Source organism: Rhinatrema bivittatum, chromosome 1 (genome assembly GCF_901001135.1).
Source record: "Rhinatrema bivittatum chromosome 1, aRhiBiv1.1, whole genome shotgun sequence".
Classification (NCBI taxonomy): Eukaryota; Metazoa; Chordata; class Amphibia; order Gymnophiona; family Rhinatrematidae; genus Rhinatrema; species Rhinatrema bivittatum.
The window spans coordinates 17490868-17515617 of NC_042615.1; the positions used below are offsets into that span (position 1 = coordinate 17490868).

The 24750-nt window shown below is 43.4% G+C and overlaps 1 protein-coding gene across 4 annotated transcripts in view; it reads left to right on the top strand.

Moving 5' to 3' along the window:
• The window catches only part of INTU (inturned planar cell polarity protein), a 257263-nt gene that overhangs the window by 77522 nt on the left and 154991 nt on the right, over window positions 1–24750 (top strand). For all 4 annotated transcript variants that reach the window (XM_029589506.1, XM_029589682.1, XM_029589593.1 and 1 more), the window contains exon 5: window positions 14059–14177. In XM_029589506.1, coding sequence (XP_029445366.1) covers window positions 14059–14177 — 119 coding nt within the window. The remainder of the gene's footprint in view (window positions 1–14058; window positions 14178–24750) is intronic.

Consider the following 24750-nt stretch of genomic DNA (forward strand, 5'->3'; position numbering starts at 1 on the left):
AATGCTGTTGGGATGGGGAGGGGAGAAGGCAGATTCTTGGCATGGTGGGGATGGGGGGAAAGAGGGACGTGCTAGGCAGGGGATGGGGTAGAGATGGGGATGCCGCTGAGTAGGTGGGTGGGAGCATCTGCTTAATATTTTATGGTCCTGGCCTCTGTCAACCAAAATAAATTCCGATATTTACCTGGAAGAATGTCATTTTTTTAAACTAATTTTATCCTGGTTTTTTTGTTCTTTTCATAATAAACCCTGATAAATTCCCAGAAAAAATATAGAACAATAAAAACAGAAAATGAAGGTCTCTGTGTATATTAAAATTGATCATAATGTAAGCATTTGCGAATGCAAATATTTTCTTGTTTGAAACATTTTAATGATTTCTTTTTAGTTTATGCTGGTATATTTTGTTGCAAGATATGCATACGTTTTGTTTTCTTATTAACAAATTCCATCAGCCTGGCCTTTCCCACCTCAGTGCTGAGACGGCAAGATTAAGCTTGCCTTGAAGAGACCTACTGACCTGTTTGCATTATGTAGGCTGTTGAAAGTCAATGGTTTCAAAGTGTGGACCTTTTGACCTAGTCTCCTTTTCTTTTCCTGGGAAAATAATCTACTTGACCGGTGAGCAGAGTAATAAAAAGATTCCATTTTTCCATCCCTTTATAATGCTGTAATTAGAAGGAGCTTTCTTCTTGAAGGAGTTGATGCAGAAAATCCTTCTTGCTAACAAATATTTAAAAATAGAGCTAATTAAGTCTGATGAGTGAGCAAAGGCATCCAGGCCCAAGACTAGGTGGACTTTAAATTCCTTTAATCTGGTTGAAGAGGGCATTTTCCAACAAGCTCCTGACACTTGGGATCTGTTTTTAATATGAACCAGAAAGGTTAATGTCTTGGAGAGGTTTTTGATTTGCCTCCATCCGATTTTCTGTTTGCAGAACAATAGGTGTATTCTTTAGCTACTTCTTACCTGCTTTGTATTTCATCACTGAAGCAGCATTTCAACGGTGGCACTGACCTCAATTCACTAGGTTGAAGTGCTCTGCATCCTATGCATACAAATTAAAAACTAGAGAACTGTGTGTGTGCAGATCAGTACTCATATATCCCTACAAGTACACACACAGAATGTTTGAAAATGTGATTTATTTACTTATATATTTGATTTATGTAGGGAGACCCCCAAATATGGTGCACACTTTTTGAGTCTGGTAGCCATCCAAGAGGTTCTGGGTAGGGGAGACCCAAGAGTTATCATGCTTGCCTTGTTGGAAAAATGTTATTCAAACACTGTCTGGATAGCAAAGTTAGCTAGATACATTTCTGTGGCTAATTTTGGAGGTGTATTCAATAAAGCAATCGCACTATTGAATAAAGCCAACCAACTTTAGGGCAGCTCTTTGGCTTGACCAGACGTAGTCAGCAAATTCTGAATATCAGAGTTAGCCAGTTAACTTAACCGGCTACCTCAGCTCTTTCCAGTTATGCCCCTGGAACACCCCTAACTTACAGGATCATTCATCAAAATGAGTTATGATGTTAACGTGCGATAACGCATTAACACGTGTTAAAGCCATAACGCATGAGGTAATACGATTATCGCATGGCGCGAATGCACATTTTTTGATGGGGCAGGATTGGGGAAGGGTTTGGGTGGGATTAATTAAAATGAGAGGCAATATTGCATGGTTTTAATGCTGGAAATAACTACACCTTTTTTCCTGGCATTAAGCTGTGCGATATACCCAAAACGGCTGTAATGCAAATTGCATTGAGAGAGAGAAAGAGTGCCTATTTATAAGGCCTTCATAGTATTCAACTATTTATATGCCTATAGGAGGGCCAGCTAATAGCTGAGGTGAGGTGTTGGTGGTGGTTTAGGGGCCAGTTTTACATGCAGAGTGAGACGTATAAACTGTACAGTACATCTGAAGGAGTAGAGAGAATGAAAAGAGATTTAAGAAAGCTTGAAGAATGGTCAAGGATTTGGTCAAGGATTTGGCAGTTGGGATTCAATACTAAGAAGTGCAGAGTCAAGCATTTGAGGTGCGGTAATCCAAAAGAACTGTATGTAATGGGGGGTGAAAGACTGATGTGCACGGACCAAGAGAGGGATCTTGGGGTAATAGTATCTGGAGATCTGAAGATGGCGAAGCAATGTGACAAGGTGATAGCTAAAGCCAGAAGAATGTTGGGCTGCATAGAGAGTAATAACCAGTAAGAAAAAAGAGGTGATAATTCCCTTGTATAGGTTCTTGGTGAGGCCTCGCTTGGAGTACTGTGTTCAGTTCTGGAGTCTATATCTCAAAAGAGATAGAGACAAGATGGGGGTAGTCCAGAGAAGGGTGACCAAAATGGTGTGGGGTCTGTATCAGAAGACCTATAAGGAGAGGCTGAAGGAGCTAAATATATATACCCTGGAAGAAAGGAGGTTCAGGGATGATATGATACAGACCTTCAGATACCTGAAAGGTTTTAATGTTGCATGGAATTTGAACCTTTTCCATTGGAAAGAAAACAATAGAACTAGGGGTCACAAACTGAAACCAACGTCAGGAAATACTTCATCATGGAGAGGTTGGTAGATTCCTGCAGTGCCATTCCAGAGGCGGTGATGAGAGTTTGAGCGAGACCCTCCTATAGTGGTATAAATATATGACAAATGTGAACCCACCCCAGAGGCGCTGTCTCTCCACTCCTCCCCTCTCCGAAAATGCCTGAAACAGAATTCTCGATAAATATTGCGAATTCCATTTTGGGCATATCGCACAGCTTAACACCAGGAAAAAAGGTGTAGTTATTTCCAGTGTTAAAAACATGCAATAACGTGTGCTATACTATTGCATGGTGCATTAATGCCCCTCATTTTCATAAACCCTGCCCAAACTCCTCCCCTTTGACGAAAAACTAAAACTTTGCATTCGAATCTCGCAATGCGATAAATTACACAAGCGTTATGGCGTTATTGTGGGCGTTAGGGCCCTATCACCCTCGATAATGGCCTAAAGCATTTTGATGAATGACCCTGTAAGTTTATACCTGAGATAATGGCGGGTGAAGGGATTTGCATCGACCCGGTGCCTCCACTGGCGCCGGTGACCACGACAGCCCTGCTAAAGCCACTGTTGGGGCGCTTCAGTGTCCTTGGCATCCTCCCTACTCGGCTGGCTCTGGTCCCCCAGTGCCATCGATGCCCCATGGGCCACTGTTACTCCCTCCACCCGATGCCGTCTTCGTACATGCCTCCTTGGATGAGAAAGGCCCTTCGGGATGGATGGAGCCGTTGCAACCTCCCATTCCCTTGCCGGCCCTACCGAGTCTGCCCGTAGGGCCATCGATGTCATCAGGGTCATCGATGCTATTGGTGCCTACAGTGCCTAGGCCTCGGGTTACCCCCAGGCCTTCGTCTTCAGCTGGTGCCAATGAGGATGATGCCCCTTATGATCCATGGGGAGATGATACCTCAGATTCTTCCTCAGAGGATTCTGAGGGCCTTCCCTCATACCCATCTCTCCCGCAGGAACGGGAGAGGTCCCCGCCCAAAGATCTGACATTTGCAGGTTTTGTGCGGGCTATGACAGAAGCCATTTCCTTTCAACTGATGACAGAAGAAGCCATAGGCATGAGATACTGGAGTTTCTCCAGTTTGTGGATACCTCGACGGTGATTGTGGCCGTTCCCATTCATGATACCTTCAAGGAACTGCTCCTGAGGATCTGGGAACACCCCCTTACGGTTCCGCTTGTAAATAGAAAGGCGGATGGGGTGTACCTGGTCCAGCATGCCACTGGGTTTGAGAAGCATCAGCTTCCCCACCAGTTGGTCATGGTTAAGTCTGCAAAGAGCTCCTGGACCCATTCCTCTGCTCCCCCAGGGCAGGAGCATAGGGCGCTGGGTAGGAAGGTTTTTCAGGGCGCCATGTTGATAAGCCCAAATTGCCTCCTACCAGCTCTATATGACCCAGTAGTACCGTAACCTCTGGAAGCAGGTTCAGGAGGTGGCTGACCGTCTTCCCCAGTGCTCTAATGGCAGTCATGCATCAGGGCCTTGACTGTGGGAAGTATGAGGTACACTCCACATACAATGTTTTTGAGATAGCGGCAAGAGTGGCAGCTGCTGGGATTGGTGTCCACAGGACGGCTTGGCTCAGGGCCTTGGATCTCCGACTGGAGGTGCAGAAGACGCTCGCTGACCTATTGTGTACTGGTGAAAATCTTTTTGGTGATAAGGTGAGGGATGCAGTTGCTCAGTTGAGAGACCACCATGAGACCCTCCAGCATCTTTCCGCCAGTACCTCTGACCTACCAGTCTTTGGCCAGGAGGTCGACATGGCAAGGGCTTTGACGGTTTTTTTATCATCAGCGGAAGTACTATTCGCCTGCATTTCGTTTCTGCCCACAGAGGGGGAGTTCTTGGGGCTGTTAAAGGTAGCAGCGAGCACCCAAGCCACAGCCGGCTTCCCAGCGTAGCCCTGCCATGGGGTTTGGGAGGGAGCAAGATCCAGATGACTGATCCTGGGACCTCCCTGGTTGGAGGTCGGCTACAATGGCCAGGTATCACCTCAAATCATTGGGTTCTGATCATTGTGCACCGGGGATACAGGCTGAATCTGCTGGGTGTTCCACCAGATTCTCCTCTGAACCCATTTTGAGGGCCATCAGCGTACCAGGAGACCCTCTTGGCAGGGCTGTCCTTCCTAGTAACAGCCAGGGAAGTTGAGCATGTCCCACTAGGATAATTGGGACAGGGGTTCTACTCCCAGTATTTTCTGATTCCAAAGAAAACTGGGGGCCTCATCCCATGAACAAATTTCTAAAAAGAGAAAGGTTCAAGATGGTCTCTCTGGGCACCTTGATTCCCCTCTTACAAATAGGAGACTGGCTATGCTCCCTCGATTTGAGGGACGCTTATACCCACATCGAGATCTTCCGAGGTCACAGGAAGTTCAGTGGGCCCTTGGGTTACGAACTTAATTGGTTCCAAAGGGCTGGTTGTAACCCAAGTTGGTTATAAGTCAAGACTATTTTTTCCATAGGAAACAATGTGAAAACCAATAATGTGTTCTGAACCTTCGAAAAGCACCCCTTGCCTAACCATTTCTATAATAAAAAATGGTTGTATAAGGTCATTAATTACCAGAAACTCCAATACTTCCCTAGTGCACTCACCAAAAGGTTATAAAATGTGCTTAGCCTACCAGAAACAACAATTCAAGTTTATTTTTCTATTTATTTATTTATTTAAAAGTTGACATCTTTGGTTTGCAGGAAGGGAGGAGGGGGAAGCAAACAGCATCGGGGGACGAAATGGAAGGTGGTTATTGTTCAGAAGGAGAGTCCCGTTCCATAAGAATTCTTTAAGGGTTAAATCCGTATCTGAAACCATCTGGAAGCACTTCTGGAACAGTTCCTTGGTGTATAGCTTCTTAAAGTTAGCTATGACCTGCTGGTCCATAGGCTGCAGTAGAGGAGTTGTATTGGGTGGGAGGAAGTCTACTGTGAGCCATGGGAATTCTTCAGCCAGATAGTCTTCCAAGTCTCGTGGGTGAGCTGGAGCATTATCCATGATGAGAGCCTTGAGTGGTAAGCCTTTGTCCTCCACATATTTTTGCACAGTAGGACAGAAAACCTCCCTTATCCACTCAAGAAAAAGGACTCTTGTCACCCAGGCTTTTCTGTTCGATCTCCACATGACCCCTAACCTATTCTTCATGACATTCTGTTTTCTGAACACTTTAGGGGTCTCAGAATGATAAACCAAGAGAGGCTTTATCTTTAGGTTACCACTCGCATTGGCACATAGCAATAAGGTTAGCCTATCCTTCATTGGCTTGTGGCCTGGCATTTTCTTTTCTTCCTGGGTAATGTATGTTCTCTTGGGCATTTTCTTCCAGAATAGTCCAGTTTCATCACAGTTGAAAACTTGCTGACGGGAAAAGCCATTTCTCTGTGTCATTGCTTCGAAGTGGGGTATGTAGTTTTCAGCAGCCTTTTTATCTGAACTGACAGATGCCTAGTTATGCTATGAACCCTGTTCTTGCTTTAAAATTCTGAAACCACCCCTTACTGGCACGAAATATCTCACCATGTTCACTTGGTAATGGCTTATCCTTTACGATATCTGCATTTATAGCTCTAGCTTTTTCACAGATTAGACATTCAGATAAGCAATCACCTGCCATCTGCCTTTCATTTATCCATACTAGCAATAGGCTTTCTACCTCATCTATCTCTGTTGATCGTTGCTTGGTAATTTGAGTGACACTTCTAGCCACACTAACTTCCTTGTACAAATCTTTTCTTTGTAAGATTGTGGAAATGGTGGATTTTGACATGCTGTATATGAGAGCAAGATCAGTCACTCGAACGCCACTCTCAAATTTCTGCACAGTTTCCTTCTTCTTTTCAATAGTTATTGATTTATCTTTGGGGCCATTTTAACACTTCTTTGGTGTTCTGCAGGGAGAAGAAATAAAAGAAAAAAGAAATCTAGAAAGGTGTACAGTATAACCTAAAACAACACCAACCCCAGACACTCTTTTTCCCCTCCCTACCAATTATAAGAACATCCATTGCCTCCAGAAACTGTTCTGTACCTTGCCAGCTGAGTGCTGTCGCCTGCTGCTGTTCACCGATGCTGCCCCCGATGCTGTTCACCAATGCTGTTGTTTGCATTTCCGTGCCGGGTCTGCCCACGTGCAACACTAGCCATCCAATCTCTGTTTAAATCCCGCCTTCCAAGACCAAAAAAATGCAATAGGCAGCAACAACGGGCCAATTACAACCAATCCGCAGAAAAAAATAAAACTGCACGCACGTGGCACACAGGTCGTAACCCGAAATTTGTTCGCAACCCGAAACCTTGAATGTTGGTCGCAACCTGATTTGATCGTAACCCGAGCCGTTCATAATCAGAGGACCCACTGTATATTCGGTTTGTGGTGGGCGAACGCCATTTTCAGTATTGGGTGTTACTATTCGGTCTAGCCTCCTCACCATGGGTTTTTACCAAGTGCCTGGCTGTGGTGGGGGCACACCTGCGCAGGTTAGGAGTGCAGATTTTCTCCTACCTGGACGATTGGCTAGTCAAAAGCACTACTCGAGTAGGTGTGATGCATTCCCTTCACTTAACCATCCAGGTGCTGGAGTCCCTGGGGTTCGTTATCAACTTCTCGAAGTTCCACCTGAGTCCGTTGGTGTAGCTGGACTTCATCGGAGCCTTGCTGGACACGATGCAGGCGAAGGCCTTTCTACCCCACAACCAGGCGCTGTCCTTGGCATCCTTTGCTGGGGTGGTGCAGCAGAGCCAACGAGTCTCAGCCAGGTGCATGTTGCGACTGCTTGGGCACAAGGCCGCTAATGTCCATGTTACTCCCCTTGCATGCTTGCATATCTGCAGGCCTCGGTGGACTCTGAGGTTTCAGTGGCGTCAGGCCACTCAGAGCCTCGGAGTTTGCATCTGGATGATGCAGTCTCTTCGGGACTGTCTGTCTTGGTGGAAGACCCTCTCTTTTCATCTCCCTTTTCAGCCCCCCTCTGTGCATGTCGTACTCACCATGGATGCCTCCCATCTGGGGTGAGGAGTCCATGTTCAGGGGCTTCACACCCAAGGTCTATGGTCCGCTCAGGAAGTGCAATACCAGGTCAACGTCCTGGAGCTCCGAGCAATCAGGTACACCCTTTGGGCTTTCCGGGCTCGGTTGTCAGGCAAAGATGGTCCTGATTAAGACCAACAACCAAGTTGCGATGTGGTATATCAACAAGCAGGGCGGCACGAGATCGTTCCTCCTTTGCCAGGAGGCGGTTCAGATCTGGTCCTGGGCCCTGTTCCAAGGGATGGTGCTCTGAGCCATGTTCTTGGCCGGAACAGACAACACTATTGCGGATCAGCTCAGCCGAGCATTCCAACCCCACGAATGGTTCCTGAGTCGGTCAGTGGCGAACCGGATCTTCTGTCTTTGGGGAATCCCGGGCATGGATCTGTTCACATCCTCCAGCAACAACAAGATGGCTCAGTTCTGCTCTCTGTATTGAGCAGACGGCACCCCAGCCTCGGATGCCTTTACCCTCAGATGGGATCAGGGCCTTCTGTACACGTATCTTCCAATTCCGCTAGTGATGAAGACTCTTTTTTGAAGCTTCGCCAGGACTAGGCACCATGATTCTGGTGGCCCCGCATTGGCCAAGGTAGGTCTAGTTTCCTCTCCTATGGGATCTTTCCCTCTGGGAACCGATCAGTCTGGGGACTTCCCCGATTCTCATCATTTAGGATCAGGGCTGGCTGCAGCATTCCAACCTCCAAGCCCTGTCCCTCACGGCTTGGATGTTGAGAGGCTGATCCTGCATACCTTTGACCTCTGATGTCTTTCGGGTCCTGGTGACTTCCGGAAAGCCTTCCAATAGGAAGTCCTATGAGCTAAAATAGAAGAGGTTTTCTGCGTGGTGTGAGCAACATGGCTGGAACCTTTTTTTCTTGCTCCATTTGCAAACTGCTTGAATTCCTCTTCTCCCTATTGGAAGTTGGTTTGAAAACCACTTGAGCACAGTTGGAGCTTACCACCACGATGTGGATAATTCGCCCATCTCTGTGCAACCTTTGGTGAGCCGCTTCATGCGAGGCCTGATTCAGTTGAAACCTCCCCTGAAGTCTCCCGCTGTATCTTGGGACCTCAAAGTGTGGTGGCTCAGCTGATGAAGGCTCCTTTCGAGCTGCTGAGCTCCTGTAACCTGAAATTCCTGACCTGGAAGGTCAACTTTTTGGTGGCAGTCACCTTAGCGCGCAGAGTCGGTGAGCTTCAGGCATTGGTGACTTACCCTCCATACAGAAAGTTATTTCATGACTGGGTGGTTGTCTGCACGCACCCTAAGTTCTTGCCCATGGTGGTGACAGAGTTCCATCTTAACCAGTCTGTAGTCCTACCTAACTTCTTTCCCAAGCCTCACTCGCACCAAGGCAAGAGGGCCTTGCACAGTCTAGATTGTAAGAGGACTTTAGCCTTCTATCTGGAGTGGAGAGAAAGTCATAGGCAATCCATGCAACTCTTTCTCTCTTTTGATAGGAATAGATTGGGAGTTGCCATTGATAAGCAGACACTGTTCAGTTGGATAGCCAATTGCATCTCTTTCTGTTATACGCAGGTGGAACTGCAGCTTGGGGATCTTGTCAAATCTCTTTCTGTCAGAGCCAGTTCCTATGGAGGAGATTTGCAAGGCTATGAGTTCCCTTCACACGTTCACCTCTCATTATTGTCTGGATAGGGATGGCCGACATGACAGTAGATTCGGCCAGTCCATCCTCCGGAATCTCTTTCAACTCTAAACCCAACTCTTCCTGCCTAGAGCCCTTTTTTGGGTTTAGGCTGTCTCCCTCGATTACCAACAGCACCACTGTTGTTGTTCTTGTTGGTACGTAGTTAGGTGTCTGTTGGTCATTATTATCTTCGGGGACAGTCTAGAGCTAGGGATTCACCCATATGTGAGGACTACCATCCTGCTTGTCCTAGGGGAAAGCAGAGTTGCTTACCTGTAATAGGTGTTTCCTAGGATAGCAGGATGTTAGTCCTCACGAAACCCACCCGCCACCCCACAGAGTTGGGTTTTGTCTGTTTATTTTATTTTTTCATAATTCTATGTTACGAGACTGAAGAGGGACCCCCACGTGGATTAGGGCACTTTGACAGAAGTTTTCCGGGCCAGCCTCCATCTGATGATGTCACTCGTGTGAGGACTAACATCCTGCTGTCCTAGGAGAACACCTGTTATAGGTAAGCAAATTGCTTCTTTCTGAACCACACTCTTTCACAGGCCTCTATGCTCTATGCACTCCTGTGCTTTTGTAACTAGTTTGAGCCACAGACCCTCTGTGTTCCATACTTTGTTTTAAAACCACAGGTCCTCTTTACAAGTCTCTGAAATTTACTCACACTTTTTCTTTCTCTTCTGTAGGCTGCTTAGCTTCCAAAGTTTTAGAGACACACACTTACACACACACACACACACACACACACTTACACACACTTACACACTTTCTTCCTTCTGGAGGATTTTGCTTTTCTCATGCATGACACTGTATGTGAGACCAGAGCGGCGATCCCTTGGCTGGTGGCACAAATTTGGACTGACTCCAGCCTTTTCAAAACACTTTATCAATTTATTTTTATTTATTTATTTATTTTTTGCAGCTTCAACCAAACAAACATTAGTAAACGGTTTAACTTCAGAAGAATGGACTCTCAATACTCACACCACCTGGTGGCTGGATTTAGGGCCCATGATACAGGGCTTTAGGCTTCAGGATTGCTGCTGCAATGACCAGACTATGAACAGTGGGATGGTGGCTCTATTAAAATAGGGGAAAAACCATGGGTAGTTGTGAATGAAGGCTCATAATGCCATGTTCCCACTACTGTTTCTGCTTGAGCTAGAAGAAAAAAAAAGAGGAACTACCAGGTCCGAAAAAAAAATCTTTGGATGAACTTTCCTTAAAGGTGGTATCCCTAGTGGTCTATGCCCAGAGTTATGGACCTTAATTGGCAGTGATCCTCCTACTGTTTCCACAGAAATGGACGCTTTTAACCAGTGCTATCCTTCTTATCCAAGGTTGTTTTTGCCTTCAGTTAAACAGGCACTATTTCTTCCAGTGTCCCATAAGGGGGAATGTGATTGTAAGGATAGTCTCTCTCCTTATTAAAAGTTCTTGAATCTGGGAGGTATCTGAGGGAGAAACCTCTCTTCGAGAGAGGAGCAGCCTGGAACTGTGCTCAGGGCTCCTATCCCCTTGCCGGGGTTGGAGTCTCAAGATCATCCCGGTCCCGCTGGAAGCTCCGCCCACACCCTGAGGTCATCGGAAGGGGACGGACCGAATTGCCTTAAATTGGAGGAAGCTACAGCGTTCTGTGGAGGTATCTGAGGGAGAAACCTCTCTTCGAGAGAGGAGCAGCCTGGAACTGTGCTCAGGGCTCCTATCCCCTTGCCGGGGTTGGAGTCTCAAGATCATCCCGGTCCCGCTGGAAGCTCCGCCCACACCCTGAGGTCATCGGAAGGGGACGGACCGAATTGCCTTAAATTGGAGGAAGCTACGGCGCATAGCCGTTGGCGCGCAGCCGAAGCCGCGCGCCAAAGGGGCGCGCCCCTTCTGAAAAATTTTTCCTGGATTAATTTTCGTTACATATGGGCAGAAAGAGGAAGGTTAAAATTTGGACCTCCTCCCCAGGGCTTCCGGTGAGAGGGCCGATGGACTCACATGTAGCGAGAGGGGTAAGTCGACCACCTCAAAGAACAATTCCAGAAATTTCATTTTCATCAGGATCCCCAGAGCCACAAGGGCTAACACAGTTATCCCAATCCAATATGGAAAATTCCAATCCTACATCTCTATCAAGTTTAAATGGTCAAAGAGAACTTTTGAATCTCACTGGTGAAGGGTTAAATGCGGCAACGAATAATGTAATTGTTGGGGTAAAATTGGGAACCGAGCCACAAGAGTTGGCTCTGGAACCATTAGACCCCCAAAACATTACCTTAAGAGATGTATGGAGGGTTCTGGATAATTTACAAAAAACTCTGTCTAAATCAATTGAACAAAATAGAATGACTACACTGGAATTTAAAAATGAAATGGAGAAATACAATAATCGTGTGACACAGTTAGAAGATCAAAGTAAAAATTTCTCCACTCAGATTGAGGTATTAAAAGAAGTAAATAATTCTTCTATTAAAGATGGCCTGATAACACATAGACAGCTAGAAAATCTGGAAAATCAAAATCGTGTTAAAAATCTTAGGTTTTTAAATTTTCCAGAGACCAGATTACTTTCTGCTATGGAGTTATTAAAAAAATATTTGGTAGAAGTATTATCTATAGTGACAATTGATGAGACAGTTATATCTAAACTATACTATATTCCTAAATCCAGATTAAGGTTGCAGGGGGGACAAGAGGAAATGGATATAGTTCAACAATCCCCCAATTTAACATCATTTTTAGAGGCCTCTCAGGATGATATCCAACTAAGGTCTACACTTTTGGTAACTTTTACTAGAGAGAGGGACAAAAATTTAGTCTTGCAGAAGTATTTTGAAAATAAAGACCATAATTTTTGTGGTCAACGTATTCAAATATTTCCTGATGTTGCCAAAGCAACACAAGCTAGACGCAAACAATTTTTGTCACTGAAGCCTAGAGTATTAGCTATTGGGGCAACATTTTATTTAAAATTTCCCTGCAAGTGTTCAGTCCTATATCAAAAGAACAAGTTCATTTTCCAAGATCCCACTCACCTTGAATCTTTTCTGATAGATAAGCAGATGGGTTGAGGAATAACTGCATAAAATAATTAAACTCCCATTATTTCTGTAAAGTACGATTACAGATTTCATTAATGTCTTTTTTTTCCTGTGAAATGTGCCTCCCATAATGAGGACTAGAATTTTCTTGTTACTGATTATTTATGGGATATAAATTTTCATGTATGTTTGGGTTGTAACAGAAAATTTGCTTTGTGTTTTATACAATGTAAATTGTTTAAAAAACTAATAAAATATAAATTAAAAAAAAAAAAAAAAAAGTTCTTGAATCTTCTTCAGATATTTAAAAGCTAGCTAATTCCTTTTGGCTAACCGATAGGCCTTTATTTGGTAGACCTCACAGAGAAAGGCAGTTAGTATAGCTGTGTTTAAAAAAGGATTGGATAAGTTCTTGGAGGAGAAGTCCATTACCTGCTATTAATTAAGTTCTTAGAAAATAGCCACTGCTATTACTGGCAATGGAAACATGGAATGGACTTGGTTTTTGGATACTTGCCGGATTCTTGTGGCCTAGATTAGCCACTGTTGGAGACAGGATGCTGGGCTTGATGGACCCTTGGTCTCACCCAGTATGGCATGTTCTTATGTTCTTACATGTATCTCAAGTAGATGATCTCCTCAGCCTTTTGTTGAAGGGTCAGCAGGGTCTGAAAGTGCTTCATACTGATTCTACAAGGGCTTAGGCTTCCTATTGAGCAAAGTCTACAGTGCTTGCTCTGGAGAACATCTGTAAGGGAGCCACTTGGCCTTTATATTCTTTCATAGATACTACTGAGATACCGTGTTAGGGCAAGCATTCTCTAAGCAGCTCTGCCGTTTTCTTACAGATGTTGGAATGGGCTTGTGAATGACCCACTAGTCTGGACTGGTATAGCAGGATTCAAGGAAAGGAAATTAACATGTAAGACTAAATTTCACCTAATGTCCAGTTCCCAAAGACAGTTTAAATAATAGGAGGCCTATTACTACTTATTTCTATAGTGCTTCTAGATGTATGCAGCACTGTACAGATAGTAAATAAGTCCCGAAAGGGTAGTACATGAAGAACAATATATGATAAAATTAAAAGGTGATTAAGCAGGATGGTCATCCACTTGTATAGCTGATTATTGTCATCTGAGGGTGCCAAACATGGAAAGCTTCTAGCAAAGGTTTAGAAGGCTTTTGTAAGCATGCCTGGGTCTCTCGCCTCTGTCTTTTTTTTTTGTCCACTCAGTGCTCACCTTTTTTTTTTTTTTTCTTTTGGCTGTTTTTAAAAGCATATGCATATCAGATGTTCAGTTTTCTGAATGCCTGTTTCTGTAAGTAAAGCATTACTTTATCCACACAAGTCCCTTTGAAAATTACTCTCCCTTTGTTGAAAGGCAGCCTTTAACTAGATTCCCATTTATGAGGCTGATCATCCTACTTGTTGTTGGAAAAAAATTAAAGTTGCTTACCTGTAATGGATAATCAGCCGCTCAGGCAGCCCCATGTCCCCTAGGAACTGGACTGTAACCTATTATATAAGATCTGAGGAGATTCGCTTGTCGGTGGCTGCATGGGAACACTCAAGCATTCTCAGAAAAGACTTCTAAGCTTATCTAGAAACTTTCTGCGTTGGGCGCTATTGGATGATGTCACTCACTTGTTTCGCTGATTATCCTGAGTATCTGTTATAGATGAGCAACTTAGTTTTCTTGAATAATAGCTCTTTTTAATTGTTTATTTTCTAATTCTTCACATCACTAACTAACAATTTTGAATTTAACAGCAAGAGATTCTTTATCAATATCCTGTGTCCGAAGCATCCCGAAAACTGAAAAGTGTCAGAGGGATATTTCTAACACTCTGTGACATGCTGCACAATGTGACTGGAGGACATGTCATCAGGTATTGCTGTTCTAGTTTCTGCTCCTAGTCTGTGGGGTTAAATAATTGAACTGCTGCTGCATTATAGCATTTAAGAATTAAAAACTGAAGTGAGAATCTGCTACCTTGTTTCACTTTGTCAACTATGAATGGCTTTAGACCAGTAGTTCTGGATATGCATGCACTAGATGGTCCAAGGAATTTTGTATGTGTCAACAGCAAGGTATAACAGGGAATTGGATTCAACAGGAATCAATGAGGGCTAGTGTGGGAAACTGATAAGCACGGGAGTAACGGGGAATTAGATTCAAACAGCAACCAACGGTGGGGGGGGGGGGAGAGCTCTGACTTTTACGGGCTGGAAAACAGATAAGCATGGGGTGACCTACACGACACAGCAGATACTTCCATAAGCTTACTGGGGCCATTTGGTCCTTTTCGGCTATCATTTCCGTTTCTATATGTTTCTATGAGATGAAGCATGATCATAGCCATTCAACCCTAAAATAAAAGGTACAAAGGACAGCGGTCAATTCTTATAAACATACGTCTTCTCAATGATGGGATTGAATCTGAAGTGTGCCATTTTATATTTTGGATTTCCTAGCGTGTAGCTAGATGGACTCAGGACCAATGGGGTTATGCTCCCCTGCCAGCAAATGGAGACAGATTTCAAAGCTGACGTCACCCTACATACACCCCTGCAGTGACCTCAGCCCTCCAGCATTCTCCATTTCCAGCAGATGGTGGATATGCCTATCCCTATGGGATTACCGTACTTTTTGGAAGGAGAAATTCTTCTTTTAAATTGAAGGAACACTGAGCCTCGCTTTCCTGCGGTGATACCTAAAGGTTCCTCTCCCAGTTGAGAATTCCTGAGGCAATTTCAGAGATCCCTCAGAGGTGTGCCTTGGACTAATAGCCGGTTCCTGGCGTGAACTTTGCTGCTTAAGCAGCTGAAAGACAGTGGGTGCAGGAAGCTGATCGTTGCGGTGACGGCCAAAGTACTCTCCCCCCACAGCTGGAGACCATCTCTGTACTAGGCCGGTAAGCGCTGAGCTCAGGTAAGTAAAAAAAAAAAAAAAAAAGACAAACAACAAGAGGATTTACCTCCCGATTTAGAGACGTTTGGAGGGGTTCAGTAAGACTTCCTCTGGTCTCATTGCTTGGCGCGCCATACCAACGTCATTCCCAATCCCTTTGGGGTAAGGGGTAGTGGGCTTCCGAACAGGTTGAGCAGCCCTGGGTGGGCGTTATTCCATCTATTTCATCGTACCTAAGAAGGGAAGGTTCCTTTCACCCCATCTTGGACCTCAAGAGTGTCAGCCGACATCTACGAGTGAATAATTTCCGCATGGAAACATTACACTATGTGATAATAGCCGTACAATTGGGAGAGTTCTTAACCTCCCTGGACCTATCCAAGGCCTACCTACATATTCCAGTCCATCAAGAACACCAACGTTTCCTACATTTTGTGGTACTGGGTTGCCGTTATCCGTTCCGGGCCCTGCCTTTTGGCCTAACCACAGCACCCAGAACATGTTCCAATGTTATGGTGGTCGTAGCGGCAGCGTTGAGAAAAGAGGGAATCCTGGTGCACCCATACTTGGACAACTGGTTAATCCAGGCCAAATCAGTGGAAGAGAGTCTCTGGGTGACCAACAGGGTAATCTCCTTGCTTCAGGACCTCAGTTGGGTAATAAACTTGGACAAGAGCAGTCTCAAGCCTTCCCAGTCCTTGGAATATCTGGGAGTCCGGTTCTATACCAAGCAGGGTAAAGTCTTCCTTCCAACCAAGTGGATAAGGAAGTTGATGTCCCAAGTGGGTCAGTGGATGAGCTCGATACGCCTGACAGGTGTGGAACTATCTGCAAGTTCTCGGTTTGATGGTGGCAACCTTGGAAGTGGTGCCATGTGCGAGGGCACACGTGACCACTTCAACGCTCACTACTGTCATGTTGGAACCCACAGTTTCGAGACTATTCAATTTGCCTCCACTTGCCGATGGGCATGTGCTCTTGGCTCCACCCCTATGATGGCCGGTTCCCTTGTGGAATCTTAATCTAGTATTGGAATTTTTGGCAAGGCCTTCCTTTCAACCGCTGTGCAGTCTTTCCTTGTGTTTATTAACCTTGAAAACGGTGTTCCTGGTGGCTATATGCTCGGCATGTCGCATCTCTGAACTGCAGGCATTGTCATGCCGGGAACCGTTCCTCTGGATGACTCCAGGAATGTTACAGCTTCATACTGTTCCATCCTTCTGGCCCAAGGTAATCTTGGCATTTCATTTAAATCAGTCCATTTTGTTGCCATCCTTGGATAAACACAAGGACGCGGAGGAATACCGCCTGCTTTATATTTTGAATGTCAGTAGACTTTTGGTGCGGTATCTGAAAGTTTCAGAACTGGTCCAAAAGGAGCGCTTTGTGGTGGAAGGAAGCAGGATGATCCAGCTTCGCGGGCTACCATAGCTCGCTGGATTAAGGAGGTGGTCTCGGGAGCTTATGTGGAAGCAGAAAAGCCATTACCGACTCAGGTTAAAAGTCATTCCACTAGAGCTCAGGCGGTTTCATGGGTGGAAGTTAGACTGCTGTCTCCTGTCGACATCTGCCGAGCAGCGACGTGGTCCTCCTTGCACATTTTCTCCAGGTTCTATCACCTGGACATACAGGCCCGAGAGGACGCAGCCTTTGCAAGGGTGGTTTTAACTGGACTGCGGGCAGCCTCCCGCCCCGATCAGGAGTAGCTTTTGTACATCCCATTGGTCCTGAGTCCATCTGGTTATACGCTAGGAAATGGAGAAATTACTTACTTGATAATTTTGTTTTCTTTAGTGTAGACAGATGGACTCAGCATCCCTCCCTTGGCTGCCCAAGAATTGTGCCAAGAATTCGCCTGTGGAGTGGATATCAAATCCAAGAGATAATGGGTAAGCCTTCATCCAGTCCCTAGATCAGGGCACCTATTTTCTTACTGGTATTCAGAGTTTGATTGATTAGTACAGTTACGGTTATCTATTTTTAATCATATTTTTAATCAAGTTTTTTTTACTAGTAGGTCCACAGTGGCTTTTGAAGAGAATATTGGAGGGCTGAGGTCATTGCAGGAGTGTATGTAGGGTGATGTCAGCTTTGAAATCTGACTCCGTCTCCATCTGCTGGCAAGGGAGCATAATTCCATTGGTCCTGAGTCCATCTGTCTACATTAAAGAAAACAAAATTATAGGTAAGTAATTTCTCCATTTTTAAGTTTTGTTCTGTGCTTTTATTTATTATTTATTTATTTTTATATACCGACATTCAATCTGACATATCACATCGATTTATATTCAGGTACATCTAAAGTAGTCCCAAAAAGAAAAGTTTAGGAAAGCCAGCACAGTCAAAGCAGTGCAAGCAATGCAGTGTTTTCTATTCCTTACTAGAGGGACTAGAAGCAAAAGTCATCAGCCCTAGCTTCTAGCAGGGTTCCTTCTGTATCTTTACTTCTGGGTATATGTATTGTACCTCAGATTTTTGTCCTGTTTTTTCCTGTTCCTTTTGGACTTCCAGCTAAATCAGAAATAGCATTTATTTGGTTATGGAGCCATGAACCTTCATTTGCACCTACCCAGAGCTTTTCCACCTTATTTTGTATCTTCTTTCTAAGCCCACTCATTCATCACAGTGACTGTCCTTAGCCAAAGGCCACAAACCATGCTTTCTCTAGAACCTGACTAATGTGGATTCTGATTCTGGCCACTAGGTGTTGCTGCTGAGTGCTGACTGAGACTCACGCTCTCCCTTCCCCCAAAGGCTTTGAATGCTTCCTCTACAGCAGCCCTAGCCCAAGGGCTGCTGTAGAGGAACCTAAATTCTTCACTTCATGTTGCCATATTGCCATAAGCCTGTGAGGGAGTCAGTTGGACCGTTAGATGATCGAGGGGTTAAAGGGGCACTTAGAGAAGATAAGGCCATCGCGGAAAGATTAAATGATTTCTTTGCTTCGGTGTTTACTGAAGAGGATGTTGGGGAGGTACCCGTAATGGAGAAGGTTTTCATGGGTAATGATTCAGATGGACTGAATCAAATCACGGTAAACCTAGAAGATGTGGTAGGCCTGATTGACAAACTGAAGAGTAGTAAATCACCTGGACCGGATGGTATACACCCCAGAGTTCTGAAGGAACTAAAAAATGAAATTTCAGACCTATTAGTAAAAATTTGTAACTTATCATTAAAATCATCCATTGTACCTGAAGACTGGAGGATAGCAAATGTAACCCCAATATTTAAAAAGGGCTCCAGGGGCGATCCGGGAAACTACAGACCGGTTAGCCTGACTTCAGTGCCAGGAAAAATAGTGGAAAGTGTTCTAAACATCAAAATCACAGAACATATAGAAAGACATGATTTAATGGAACAAAGTCAGCATGGCTTTACCCAGGGCAAGTCTTGCCTCACAAATCTACTTCACTTTTTTGAAGGAGTTAATAAACATGTGGATAAAGGTGAACCGGTAGATGTAGTATACTTGGATTTTCAGAAGGCATTTGACAAAGTTCCTCATGAGAGGCTTCTAGGAAAAGTAAAAAGTCATGGGATAGGTGGCGATGTCCTTTCGTGGATTGCAAACTGGCTAAAAGACAGGAAACAGAGAGTAGGATTAAATGGACAATTTTCTCAGTGGAAGGGAGTGAACAGTAGAGTGCCTCAGGGATCTGTATTGGGACCCTTACTGTTCAATATATTTATAAATGATCTGGAAAGAAATACGACGAGTGAGATAATCAAATTTGCAGATGACACGAAATTGTTCAGAGTAGTTAAATCACAAGCAGATTGTGATAAATTGCAGGAAGACCTTGTGAGACTGGAAAATTGGGCATCCAAATGGCAGATGAAATTTAATGTGGATAAGTGCAAGGTGATGCATATAGGGAAAAATAACCCATGCTATAATTACACAATGTTGGGTTCCATATTAGGTGCTACAACCCAAGAAAGAGATCTAGGTGTCATAGTGGATAACACATTGAAATCGTCGGTTCAGTGTGCTGCGGCAGTCAAAAAAGCAAACAGAATGTTGGGAATTATTAGAAAGGGAATGGTGAATAAAACGGAAAATGTCATAATGCCTCTGTATCGCTCCATGTTGAGACCACACCTTGAATACTGTGTACAATTCTGGTCGCCGCATCTCAAAAAAGATATAATTGCGATGGAGAAGGTACAGAGAAGGGCTACCAAAATGATAAGGGGAATGGAACAGCTCCCCTATGAGGAAAGACTAAAGAGATTAGGACTTTTCAGCTTGGAGAAGAGACGGATGAGGGGGGGATATGATAGAGATGTTTAAAATCATGAGAGGTCTAGAACAGGTAGATGTGAATCGGTTATTTACTCTTTCGGATAGTAGAAAGACTAGGGGGCACTCCATGAAGTTAGCATGGGGCACATTTAAAACTAATCGGAGAAAGTTCTTTTTTACTCAACGCACAATTAAACTCTGGAATTTGTTGCCAGAGGATGTGGTTAGTGCAGTTAGTATAGCTGTGTTTAAAAAAAGATTGGATAAGTTCTTGGAGGAGAAGTCCATTACCTGCTATTAAGTTCACTTAGAGAATAGCCACTGCCATTAGCAATGGTAACATGGAATAGACTTAGTTTTTGGGAACTTGCCAGGTTCTTGTGGCCTGGATTGGCCACTGTTGGAAACAGGATGCTGGGCTTGATGGACCCTTGGTCTGACCCAGTATGGCATTTTCTTATGTTCTTATGTTTTGTCTTTCATCCCCCAAATTAAAGTCGTTGTAAAATCTGGTTTCTATAAGCTCAGACTGCTACGTCCTCTCAAAGCTCTGCTTCTCCCAAGTGATTTTTGGACTGTAGTCAGTTGTTGATCATGTCTATTGCAGAGTATTGTGATGGTTTATATCTAGGCCTGCCGCTGTCTGTCATTAAGCCATTACAACTATTACAAAATGCAGCGGCTCACCTAATATCAGGATTTTCCATTCGTGAACATTTAACCCCTGCATTGGCTGATCTTCATTGGCTCCCTATTCAATCTAGGATTAACTATAAAATTGCTAGTCTGATACACAATTTACGAAGTTGTTTATCGATTCCGTGAATTTCTTCTTTGTTAAAACCTTACCGGTCTACAAGAGCCCTACGATCCTAACAAAAATTTGTTTGAAGTTCAATCCTTCCTGCAGGCTCAACTAAGGGAATCCTGCAAACGTGCTTTTTCTGTTGTTGCAGTTGAATATTGGAACCGCCTACCTGATGATTTACAGTTTATTCAATGTCAAAAATCCTTTAAAAACCAATTTAAAACTTTCCTTTTTGCTAAGACCTATGCTTAATCTAATCTTCAATAGTTTGATCTTATCTTTTGCTGGTTTTAATATGTTTTTAATATGATTTAAGATTTTAGTATCTTACATTTCGATTTTAATTGTATGTCACAATTTTTGTATGTATCTTGTTAGCCATTTAGAGGTTTGGTTTTTTTTTTACATAAGTGACTTATAAATAAAAATATAACATAAATACTACACAGTTTGGACTGCAAAAGAGCTTTGGCCGCCTATGGCTTCAGTCCGCTCCGGGTAGAAGGTCCACCCAAAATTTCTTTTGATACCAGCAAACTAGGAATAGCTGTTGCCAAACAGACTTTGATTGACTAGCAGATTGCATCTCCTTCTGTTATACCTGGATGGGTTTGAATCTAGTAGGCCATGTCAAGGTTCACTCTGTCTGAGCCATGGCAATGTATGTGGCTCACCTGCGATTATTCCCATGGAGGAGATCAGTAAGGCTGCGATGTGGAGCTCTCATCACACATTCACATCTCAGTATTGTTTGGACAGGGATGGCCGATGCAACAATAGGTTTGGCTAATTTTTCCTCCAGAATTTGTTTGAGGTATAGAACTCAACTCCTTTTCCTCCTAGGGCATATTTTTGTTCCAGGCTGTTCCTCATAGGTTAGGTATACAATGGAATAAAGCTTGTTGCCAACAAAAAATTGTTGTGCCCATTGGCACTTCTTGTTCTTTCCATCATGTAGCTATAGATTCCTCACGTGTGAGGACTGTCACCCTCTTCGTCCTAGGAGAAAGCAGAGTTGCTTACCTGTAACAGGTGTTTTCCAAGGATAGCAAGATGTCAGTCCTCACAAAACCTGCTCATCTTCCTGTGGAGTTAGTTTCTGGGGTTTTTTTTTGCTAGAATACAAGGCTGAGGAGCCCCCATATGGCTGCGTGGCACAGTAGTATGCGTGGACATGCTCAGGAGGGCACAGTTGAAGTTCTAGAAACTTTGACATAAGTGTTTCTGGCCGGGCTCCATCAGGTGTGTCACTCACATGTCAGGACTGACATCCTGCTGTCCTCTGAGAATAGCTGTTACCTAAGGAAACTGTGCTGTTTCCTAAAACTTATGGGAAGCTGTCCTTCTTAATCAGCATTGCAGCTCTGTTTCTAGCTCAGAACATACTAGAAATTCATGCCTTACATTTATTTCCACTAAGACTTTGTTCGAGGAATATATTGTAAAAACGTGCATAGTCCGTGTCATGAGATTTATATCTAGTTGTGGTTTCCTGTTTTACATCTTACTAAACTGCCTTGAGATGGGAGGTGTTAAAACAAGACTAACAGGCCGATGCAATACTGTGCACTAGCTGCAGCGCACGACTCAACATGCGATTGGATGCAATGCAAAATGGGAGTTAGCGAGTCCAAAATGCGCATCTAGTAGAGCGCGTAGCTAATAGCGTTCATCACATGTAAATTCATGTTGATGAGGCTATTAGCTATTTCCCCCCAATGCAAAAAAAAAAAAAATTGTGTACTCAATGTGCACATTTATACTATCAAAAATTAACCCCTGCCCTGGAGCAGGCATTAATATTTGAGGAGTCAGAGGAACTGAAAAAGTAGTACTGTCAATAAATAAATAAATAAATAAAAGTGTGCTGGTGGTCAGGTTAGGGTATTCTTAATAATGCTGCGGCCTTTTTTATCCAAGATCTGTGTTTGCCGTTATTCCATTGTATTAAAGAATGTACTCATGTATGGCTGTGGGTCTGTTAGAGGTGATGGGGGTGGTAGGAGTATAGGGAATGCAAGGGACCTAGACAGGGACAACACTATAGTTGTGGCTGCAAGAGTTACAGATTTTACATGAAAAAGAACACTCAAAGCCCAGTCTTCTGAGGTAAAAATATCACAATATGTATATTATATTTACGTGCACTGCTGAGGTGCCAACCAGAAAACCCTGCAAAAAAGCAAGAGATGCTTGGAACCTATACGGTATTAGGCCTACTGTAATGCATCTTGGGCATGGCCATGACCCTCAGACCACTGAAACAGCAACAACCCTATCTATGAAAGTTAATACTACAAGTATTAACTCTTCCAAGCCACCCCCATTCTCCACCTACACCATGGTTAACCTTATCTTCTATCGTTACTCGTGTGAATAATAACCTGTCCTTTCTCTTCTAAGCCAAGTTCTTAACACCCTGTTATATGTAACTGCCTTTTCAGCACCATTGTTAGTTATGTTTACTATGCACCCCTGTTCTATGTGAACCAGCATGATGTGACTGCTGTCTCGAATGCCGGTATATAAAAATTTGAAATAAATAAATAAATAAATAAAGTATTACAGCAGGCCTAAAATAGTAATACATCCCCTATTAGGAAAACAGAACAAGCCAAGCTGCTATAGATCTACATAGAAACTACACACTAATGGAATAACTCACTTCAGTCACACATGCAAAACACAGATAGACCCTCAAATACAGAATAAAGAGACCATACAGTATAAATAGAAATGTACAGACAAAAACTGAACTGGGAACTGCAACAAGCCAAATTCTGTATGCACTGCAACAATGGAAAAATAGAAACATTACCATTCCTCATTAAACGGAATTTGTGGAACCATACCAATAAAAAGAATAATTCAAAACAATTAATGAATAGAATAGCATTCAATAATTAAAAACTGATATAAAAATCTTCCAAACATCAATAAAATATTTCAAAACAGACACATCAAATAACGCCCAACAATTAAAATAAGGATTTTAAAAAATTCTCCATTATCCATACCATGGAAGTTTGGATTTCCAGATGCCCTGAAATTGTCATGGATTAGCAGGCAGAGAGTAACTAGGGTAGTTGTGCACACACATGCTCTCTGTCACTCCCCCACATACATGCACACATGCTCTCGCTCACTTTCCCACACACATGCTCTCTCTCATGCTCTCTCACTTTCCCACACACAAGCACACTTTCTCTCACTCATGTCCTCCTTGACATAGCAGACAGCATCAATCTCCTTCAGCCACCGTGGCTAAGTGAACGGCTTCCTGCCACGGAGCCGAGCAGCTCTAGCATTGGACTACTTCCAGCAGAGGCGCTCTTCCTCTTCCGAAGCAGCGCGGCCCCCACCAAAATTGATGATGTGGTAAGCACAACCTTAGTATTTATTTATTTTATTTTATTTATTTTTAATTTTTATATACCGAAATTCTTGTAGGGACTACAAATCACTCCGGTTTACATAAAACGAAAACGAAAAACTGCCCAACAGAGAGAGGGGCTTTACATAGAACAGTAGCACCGATGGAACAATAACTGGATGACAATTAAACATATTAAACATAGTGATAAATAAATATTATAGCTTAACATAGTAATAAATAAAAATTATATTATATGATATAATCTATACAGTTTAACTAATTAACGTAGAATAATGGCATATAAACAATGCAAAATATATATAATAAAGTAAAATGAATTTTTGAGCTCAAAGATTGTTGTCCAGTTGCAGAGTCCTGAAAGAAGGACTTGGTACGGTGTCCATAATTAGGGGATACCTCATATTTAGGAAGTCTTTCTGTTTCAGTTGAATTGAGAGTATGGGAAGGCTTGTTGGAAAAGAAAAGTCTTCAATCTTTTTTTAAACTCTTGATGATTGGGTTCTAGTCTTAGATCAGGGGGGAGCGAGTTCCACTGGTGGGGGCCTGCTGAAGATAGCGCTCGTTTGCTCAATGATGATTTTACTTGCGGGGCATGCAGTGTTCCTCTGTAAGCACTTCTGATTGGTCTAGAAGATGTGTGCGGTTGTAGTTGAGCGCTTAATGTGATGGGTGCTAGATTGTTTATCTCTTTGTGGATGATAGTTAGTACCTTATAGAGTATCCTTTGTTTAATGGGAAGCCAATGTAGGTTACAAAGGATTGGGGTGATATGATCTTTTTTGTTGGTGCTTGTTAGAATTCTAGCAGCAGAATTCTGTACCATCTGTAATGGTTTGATGGTGTTGGTGGGTAGACCTAGTAGCAGGGAGTTGCAATAGTTGAGCTTAGATAATATAATGGATTGAAGTACTAGCCTGAAATCGGAGAAGTAAAGGAGGGGTTTGAGTTTTTTGAGGACTTGCAGTTTGTAAAAGCAGTCCTTTGTGGTATTGTTTACGAACTTTTTTAGGTTTAGATGATTGTCAAGCCATGCTCCAAGGTTTCTGACGTCAGGTGAGAACATGTTATTTACGTTTGGAAGAGAGAGGCTAGAAAAG